This window comes from Lepeophtheirus salmonis, chromosome 6, assembly GCF_016086655.4.
Source record: "Lepeophtheirus salmonis chromosome 6, UVic_Lsal_1.4, whole genome shotgun sequence".
NCBI classification, from domain to species: Eukaryota; Metazoa; Arthropoda; class Copepoda; order Siphonostomatoida; family Caligidae; genus Lepeophtheirus; species Lepeophtheirus salmonis.
Window position 1 is genome coordinate 13,472,969 of NC_052136.2, and position 9,901 is coordinate 13,482,869.

Consider the following 9,901-nt stretch of genomic DNA (forward strand, 5'->3'; position numbering starts at 1 on the left):
AATAATACATAAAATATTTTCTTATATGATCATAATCCATAATAATAATCTTTCAATGATGTTTTTCTTCTTATATCTAATTATATTATGTTTCCATATGTGTCAAAAGAAGTGAAATAGGTTCTCAATTAGATTAATGACAACATTAATGGCATTAATGAATCCGAAAGATGACATATTTTTCTATCTAATTCGGACGACGACTTTATTATTTTTATACCATTTTGTGAAGTTTCTTTCGCAAAATAATGATTTATTTTTTGCAGTTCTTTAAGCCCATGCATGCTATATATTAAATGTAAATTTCTGTTTGTGTGTCCGGGAATCACGGACAAACCAAAAAAATAGTTTTGATGGAAATTTTCAGGTAGCTCCTTAAGGCTCAAAAATATTTCTAGTAATTATTTGTTTAGGCCTTCAAGGCCATTAAAGACTTGAAATAATATATTTCTAAAAACGAATGTTTTGCCTAACAAACAACTGCTTCTTATAAAACAACCAATAAGAATAATAAAATATTAGTATGTATTTTTGCACACTCTTTTTAGAGGAGATTATATGGTTTAGAGAAGGAAAAAAAAACTGTGCCAAAACTTGTATTGGCTTTTTTATCATAGCTCCCAGGGTGAGATCTTAAAGTTATGTTACTTTTCTCCCTTGAAATTTGGTACATTTTACTTACATTTTTATTTCTTAAGCTTATTTTATAATTTATATATACTGAAAAAAGAAAATTGACCCAGAATAATTCACAATTTTGATTAGAAGTTGACAAATTTTTAAAAATAAATGATAATTTTATAGTCTATCACTTATTTATTATGTTGGACATAATGTTGAAATACTTTGCTCATTCTTTTTTAGACTGTTAACTGCCGTCTTTTCGCTCTTGCTACTGCTGTTATCACAATGGCGTCGATAGTCCCTTTTTTAGGGGTTTAAAGCCTCGTTGATTTGACATGGAATTACCCTGGGACTATATACAGGGCGAGGATTAAAAAATTAGACAATTTTAAAAGGCGTTTTGTCATCTCCATATTTTTATTTTTTTTTGCTAGTTTTACGGCAAACTTTTAAAGCAAAAGTAATTCAACAATTTTCTACACTTTTTATTAAATATATCCCCTGAATGATGGCTTCAATATGGGGACAAACAGAAGTACAACTGGCCTTGATGACGTTCGAGGAGAAGTTCTTACACTCCTCCGTGATCACGGCCTTCAGGACATCCACATTTGTGTGAGAAGTTTTGTTCGTCTTGCACTCCAAGATGCACTAAATAGGGAAGACTAGGAGGGGGCTCACGTCGTGTGAGGACGAAGGGCAGAATTTTGCCTGTCAGAAGGGAGCCATTTTTTCCCTAAAGAAATGCTGCAGCTTCGTGGAGGTGTGTGCTGGGGAGCTGTCTTAGGTAAACACATAGTTGTCCCTGGGGAACGTGCTCTTCAACAATGGCAAGACATGGTAGCTGATGACCTCTTGTATTATATGTACGTATTTACTTTCTCATTGGCCATGTAGAAGTAGGGAGACATCTTTCGTCCATCCGATACCACGACGTCAAGGACCAGGACATGAGCTCTTGATTCAGCTAAGAAGTAATTAATTCTCCTGTTCAGGGCAGCATCCACTTGTCAACTTGTGTACAGACATTTTTGATTGAACAAAAACAAAACAAACATGAAATTGCAGCTTTTAATTAACTCTTTCACATGACGCCAAATACAAAATTGTCAGACTTTCAGAACTGAGAATAGATACCCTCGAAGAGGATTATAATTTTTGAATCATCATCCTGTAGGTATGTTAGAAAGTCTGAAAAAAGTCAAAATATGAATTTAAAAATGGGCTCTTACGTTGTGGTTGGCGTGTTTGTTCCCATCAATACCTCAATTATTAAAATCCAGTGACTATTTACGGATAAATCCGGAGATTTGTTCTTGAAAATTAAATTAAAAACGTCGAAGCTAATTTGAAGATAAAAAATAGTCCTATTATTAATTAGCACTAAAATTTATTCATCCCATAAAAACTGATTCTGTAATTAAACTTTTATATTTTTTCACCAATAAATAGAAAACTATACAAGTTACCTTAAGTGCATTAAAAAAAAAAAAAAATCCATGGCAACTGGAAGGGCGATTTTTTGCAACAAAATGCAATGCAAATCTGTAGTTCATTACATCTTTTATATATTAGCGATTACCAAATGCTTCATCTCATAAAAACTGATTCTGTCTATTAATTTTTACATTTTTTTCTCTAATGAATAGAAAAATATTCCAGCATTCTAAGGCTTAAAATTTTTTTCCTATTAGTTAGAAGGGTCATTTTTGCCCAAAACGTCAAGCCAATTCGGAAGTCCTTTTAAATTATGCAAAGAAGCTGTATATTGCGACTTTTTCTTAAATTTTTGAAACGCCGATATAGTATAAACCTTCTGGAAGATTATTATGGTAAATTATTTGTAATGTCTTTAAAAAAAAGTAATCAAATATATAATATGAAAGAAGTATATATATATATGGCGTTTTTGCGTCACGAAACTTGTTATCGATCAGCTGTTGGAGGTACTTAGTATGTAGAGGAGAAAAGTCCTTTATAACTCACGAAACCTTTGGACGCTTGGTATGAATTGCAAATGTTACTCAGTAGAAAGAGGGTGAAGAGAAGTAACTGTGTCAAGACATAGTCAGAGTGATTTGAATGGATCTTTCGTACAAAGCATTCGGATATATGGATCCGCATCCACCTTTCCCATTCCTACAAATCATATTAGTAATTTCGATATCCAATACGTCTTCCTTTCCTCTCCTCAATTTCAAATTCAAATAGTATTAATAAACGTAGATAGATAGATGTTCTCCTTTTTTTTTTTGCTTTTTCCTACCTATAAGGCTAAAGCATAAAATAAGATGTAAATTCTCGTTCATATAGTCCTAGATAAGACAAAGGATTTTTGACCATGACATGACAGTTGAGCAAACGACCGTTACACAAGTAACTCGGCACTTGAAAAAAGTTTCTTCTCTAAACCTTATAATCTCATTTAAAAAAAGTGATCAAAGGTACATAACATGCAGCGAGAATAATTCTTAAAATTTCAAAAGTCCTTATTTTTTGTTGTATATGACGAAGAACTGTTAGGAATTAAAGTTTACCTTCTTAATGTCCCAGGCAAAGCCGTAAAAACCTACTCTAAAACATATTTTAAACAAATATTGTAGACTATTTTTTCATTATATTTAGAATATAGATAGATGGGCAACAGGAGATGAACAATTACAACATCTTGAACTAATAGATGATTATATACTAATATTAAAAGATAGTATGTACATAAAATTGATTATTATTCATTTCTATCTCGAAATTATTATGATGAATCCTATAAAGGCTTCCTAAATGCTACATAAATTAGCACAATTTGGGGTCATCATGAAAAAATTAGAAACTATTAGATTTATTGGAAAGGTCATATCGGGATTTGTATTAATTTCATAAATCAAGTGAAGGTTTTAAACTATAGCTGACATTCATGAGTATCTAAAATAAACCCAGAAACTTGAATGCAAAGCTCATAATGGATCAAATATATATATTTGTCTGTAGGTATATATGATTCTTGATTTTTGTTTGAGATAGTTTTTGTGTTAACTCATGGTATGTGTATTTATTTAAGTACTCTAGAGCTATTAAAAAAAATATAGTTTATATTCTAACTAGCAATTTTATTCAATGGAAAATTAATTAACTAATCAGTGTAATAAACATATAATTTTATACTAAATGCCTCTTTAAAAATAGATATCACGGAACATCTATTTATTAAAAAATAACAAAACCTTTCCTATTATTTACTTTCTTTTAATTTTTATAGCTCTCTAATGGAGCCAATACAGAAGGGAAATCCTTCCTAGGCTATACCCCTCTACATGTTGCATCTCACTATAATCAGCTTGATGTTGCAAAGGTATTGTTAAATCGGGGCATATCATTAGATACGTGTGATAATCAGGGATTTACAGCTCTACATCATAGTGCACTTCTAAGCTCCAGAAGTATGACGGATTTACTCTTGCAGAAGGGAGCGGATCTGAACAATAGATCGAAGGTAACTATACATATTTTTATATGTGTTTTTCGTAAATATTTTTCTTCTAATTATAGAATGGACACACTCCTGAATCTATAGCTCGTCAATTGGGACAACATGAGGTTATTGCTGCTCTCAAGGAATGGGAGGAGGAAGTTAAAGAAGTTCCAAAGACATAAAATCTTATATCATTTGTTCAATCATCTTCCAATCACAGTTGATAAATAGTTTACTATTATACATTTCTTTTGAATCTCTTGTTATTCAACTTGTTTTGTCTGTGATGTTCGCTTTTATATCCTACTAATCAATTATATACAAGAAAAACTAATTATACAAAGTATGAACACTGCAATACTTTGTTTTTAGAATCAAGTATTGATTTAATCTATTCATTATAATTATATACTCATGTTGTATCAAAACATTTACCATATGTTGTAAACAAAGTGTCCGATCTTATTATTCCATCAATATATTGAATAATAATCATTAATTATTTATTTATCTAAAGGAAAAATAAAATATACAAGTATAAAAGAAGCCTTAAAACCCTTGTACCACAACTAAAAAGATTAATTGGAAGAGATTAAGGCGTTATCTTAATTATATGTATCCATATATTGACGTGATTATTATCAATTTTTGTTTATATTAAAAGATTTTCATATAACTTCATTAGTTTTTCCAGTAATTATCTAAAAATAAAAAGTGTTTTCCACGTTTTGATGACATTTCCTCAATAACAGGCTACAATGAGTTTGACCGTAAATGGCATGGACAACTAAACCTCTTTGTTGCATGTGCACAATAGAAGGGCTAAATGTTAGTATGTAAATAAATAAATATAGGGTTTGAAAATATAACTTCCTTTTTTTTTAAAAGCAATAAAAAAACCTTTGTGTTTCAAAAAAGTTTTATTTTTGTTTAATAATGATAGTACACGTTTAAAGTTGAGGTTTTGAAAATCATATCAGATGGGTGACGTCCTTAATATCTCAAAACAATGAATACACCGAATTCTGGTATTTTAAAACTCGTTGATTTTTTAATTTTTTTGTTTCCCTTAACATAAAATTTCGTTGAGATGTTTTTTTGGATACCCATTCGAACAAAAATTTGCAAATACATTGTATTTTATAGCTCTGGATGATTAGTTGATTTAATCATTAGTAATTTGCGATTTTGCAAATTACGTAACACTAGATTTGATATCATTGATTTCAACTCTCTATCGTAATTATTATTGTAGTAATTCGCTTCCAAATAATTTTGCAAATTTCAAATAATGAAAAATAAATTTAAAAATCTTTTTTTCTTTATTAGAAATTGAAGCAATTATTGACAATTAATGGAGTGTTAATAATTTAGTTATATATAATACAATTTGAGTACTTATTACAGAAGCCATTAAAATTATTTTAATGCCTTTGTTTAAAGAGGAATATCGTTTTTCATACTTTTTTGGTAATTCATTTATCTAATGATTATTTTTATCAAAGGAATTTGTTTTCGTAGAACAATTGAATAATTCATATAACATCGTACTATAAATTCTGCTTATTTGAATAATTACACTTGTAAATTTACATATAAAAATATTTAATGGTTTAATCATTTTACTTTCTTCTAGAAAACATGTAATGATTTTATTATTGGTTTTCAAATATATAGATAAAGGACGATTCTATAAATTCTAATTGTATTATGTTTATCAAAGTTATCATTTCTAGACAAATAGTTTTCTTTTTAAAAAAATAGAGTTAGATATATAATCACAAAAAATATATTCAATATATAAACATTAAACACATATCATTAAGCTATTAAAAATTTCTCAATCAAGGTGTAAATAATTATTTTTAAGCAATTAATTAAAATTTATTTTTTCCCCTCTAATTTACACGATTTTAACAAACGAAATATTAAGTTCAAACAACGTCAATCGTATTTTTTTACCTAAATACATTTTTCAAAACCCTAATACCTTTACTTTTTTACAAAAAGTAAAATATTTATATTTTTTTGGAAATATATTATTAGAATTGAAAAAAATATTATATGAAACAACCAAAAACAAAACAAACACACACACACACAGAAAATTAAAGTAGTAACCCTTACAATTTTATGGATTTTTGGGTAGAGAGTAGCTTAGCTCTCATGACAGATTAGCAGCTATGAGGGGCGAGGACAAAAATAAACACAAACCCCATTTTGTATTTAGTAAAAACATAGACAATAACTACCCCGATGTCAATCTTCAATTCTACTCCGAGTCTAACAAGGACTAACACTAATGACTCCCCTTTAAATCGTCAATATTACTCTTCGTTTTTCATAGGCACACGTACTTTATACTTAAATATTTCCTCCTTATAACTAAATAATAATAATAAAAGTATGTGAAGATAAAAAACTACAAGAAGTCTCGCATTCGTTTTAGGTCTTTTTTTTTTTTTTGGCTACTCTTTTTTTACAATTACTCTTTAATTTAATGTATCATTATTTGCCAAGTAGTATGGAAATTCAAAGTTTATTTTGTTAACTAACAAAACTGCGTTGCTTGCAAGTAATAACTTTACTTTTAAAAAACTTTTGAGTGTAGCTGTATAAAGCCCAAAAAGTGAATCCAGTTCGGCTTATATATAATTTATTTTCCAAATAAATCTAAAAGCTTTTAACAAGATGATCAATTTTTTTATAGGTCCTGCTTACATTGAGTAAATAAGCCATGGAATGATGGTAAAAATTTATGTTAATTTAGTTCAAACCAAACAAACTCGAAATGTTTAAGCGTATATAAGGAAAGTTTATCCTCATTTGTTTGACAACTTTATACCTATAATATTTTTTATTTTTAACCATCTATGGATTGTTTTTTATTTTCCAATGTTGTTATCATTATTCCTGTAGAGAGAACATTCAAGTATACAGTAAATATGTGTGCATGTGCTCATGAAAGATAGATAATAACATGAACGATTTTTTATGGCGTTATAAGTATAATAGTAAATCCTAAGCGTTTTTTGAGTGTGTAAGCTGTTTTATAGTTGCAATCTGAGCAGTTTTCATTCTATTTTATAAAGCTACTATTCTTCTTCTTTAATTCCTGAAGAAAGAGAGAGAATCTAAGATTAAAGTACGTGTACTCATAAAAGACTGAGAGTAAGACTGGGGATTTGTTGAAGAGTTATAAGAAGTGTATATCCGTGTTAGACTCAGATTAGAATTGAAGACTGCCATTTGAGTAATTTCTCTCCATGTCTTTATTTATTTTCTTTCTTCATCCACTGTCACAGCTGCTTGTATCTGATCTAATGGAATATTATGACAGCTAAACAGCAAAACATTCATCAAATTGTCAGAGTTATCATGTAGAATTTCGTTTTTTATATCAAAAGGGGTTAAGATTTATAACTATAGTTATAAGTTTAAATCCTTGCTGGGTTCCGAGTAAGATTGAGGATCAACAATGGAGAATTTGAGGTAGTGTAGAAATTTGTGTTTATTTTTTCCCTCTCATAGTTGCTTTAAGCTAATCAATCGAAAAGTCCTGATGGTTAAGTTCCTCTTCTCCTTAAAATTTTTTAAATTGTCAGAATTACATTGTCAAATTTCGGTTTCTTTTTTTTAAACATACTGGCAATGCTTAACATATATAACTCTAGCCAATTTTACGAGTACATTTATTGGTTGGTATACCTTTTAAATATACATTAATATATCATTAAAATTCCCTTGTGAGGTGAATTAAATTTCGTCCTCAATATTGCGTATTCCATTTATTTTTTGTATGCTTAGAAAAAAAGGAATAATATATTTAACATCAATTCCAATACAAACATACTTACATCTTATACATACATTGTGGAAGAGCTTTTAAGAATAACTATGCTTAAGATGAATATATACATACATGCCTTTTTGATCATAGTGGAACTATAAAACGAATCACTTTAATTTCCCAACTGACTATTTCCCCTTAATACCGAGAGACATAATTCATTACAACTACAAAATCCCTTTGGTTAAAATGTTTTCGGCCAATTGTCATATAAACATTTCTTGCAGCTATATATTTTGACATGTACTTGAATCACAGATAAAAAGAGTTTACCTGCCCTTCATGTTTATAGCCACAAAGAAACACAAATATTTGTACTAGCAAAGACGACTCCAACTTTTTCCTTAGAGTTTTGATGATTAACAAATACTAATGAACACGACTATATATATATATATATATTTGATTTTTGTGGATCTAATATTCGTTTTGGTGTGTTGAGATTACTATGTGATTAATAATCAATATTTCAATAGATGTGTAGGATGAATTATCCAAGAACAAATTTGAATGTAGCTATGGCTTTAAATTTGAGGCCTTCTCAAACGGATAAATACCCCTATATTTTTGGATAATGTTATTAATATCTTTATTTTCCTTTCTTATCTTTCAATTGCAGGAACGATGGTCGTTCTCCATTATTTTTCATACTGTCATTCCTAGAATCCTTTCATGCTCAAAAAATATCTCAACAACTCTGCAAAATAAAAAAAAGTATATTGAGATTTTCATACCAAGAAATATTTCAGAATATTACTTAACTGCATACACTGCTTAAAATAATTTGTATAAGACATTTACCTATATATTTTTTTTAATTCTTTACTTTGCTCTAATTTTTTTATGGCTCATCTGGGTGCGTAAGCTACATATGTCACCAATTTGGTGTAGTCGCATGGGCAAAACCGGGCACTTAAGTAGCTGAGATATATTTAACTAGCTTGTTTAAACTTGCACCAATTGGGGGAAAAAAGTACAATCAATACACGAATTTGTAGTCCCAAATATTTGAAAAAGGATCAAATTTCTGCTTGGAATCTGCAACGATGCGACAACATAACAATTCCTCGATTTCTGGCACTTATTGAGACGTTCGTTCACAACATTAGAAAATAATTAAAGGCCTCAAAATGTGATTTTTCCTGCCAAACCACGAAATAAAAAGTTTCAAATTGCTCCAAAAGAATTTTGAGAACTTCATCTTCCCGGACTTTGGCCTCCAAACTCGTAGGATCTGAATACGATGGATGTTTTCTTGAAACTCCATGCAACACCAAAAACAAACTTATCGGTCGGATAAAGATGGAATTCCAGGATTTGCCATGGGAGCAAGTGGCAAAGGCCTCATCGGGCTTTCAGAATCGTATCGAAACTTAAATTGAGTCTGGAAGTGATTTTATTGAATAAAATATATCAGATTCCATCAACCCTTCAGAAATGTATTTTTAAAATCTCATTTGGGCAGAGAGAAAATTGTATTTAAAAAACAAAAAAACAACAACAACATATTGTGCACACTGTACTTATTTATTAAATAAGAACTTAATTTTATAAAATTGTAATTGCTTCTATTAAAAATAGTTTATTTCAATAGGCTTGTTCAAAATTATTAATGCACATTCAACACTGAGCATTTTCAAATAACGAAAGAAGAGGATAATCTATTTATAATTTTAATAATTACTAAAAAAAATATAATAATCAATAACTTTATTTGTCAATTATATAATTTAGAAAAATATTTTCATATATGATATGGTGGATCAATCATGCTTTAGGGATGATTTTTTTCTCCAAAGGTTCTGGAAGGATTGTGAGAGTTAATGGAAAAATGAAAACAGAGAATTATTTCAATATTTTAGACGAAAATTTGAAATCTACAAAAAAAAAGTTGAGGCCTTGGTCGTAAGATGTTATTCCAACAGGACAATAACCCAAAGCATTCCTGCAAATTTCCA

General features: G+C 29.3%; 1 protein-coding gene across 1 annotated transcript in view; it reads left to right on the forward strand.

Annotated features, from left to right (window-relative positions):
- Nucleotides 1–4,648, forward strand: part of LOC121120677 (uncharacterized) — a 65,293-nt gene extending 60,645 nt beyond the window's left edge. The window contains exons 7-8 of the mRNA XM_040715543.2: nt 3,881–4,114; nt 4,171–4,648. Of these exons, the coding sequence (XP_040571477.1) occupies nt 3,881–4,114; nt 4,171–4,275 (339 nt within the window). The 3' untranslated portion in view covers nt 4,276–4,648. The remainder of the gene's footprint in view (nt 1–3,880; nt 4,115–4,170) is intronic.
- The last annotated feature ends 5,253 nt before the right edge of the window (nt 4,649–9,901 follow it).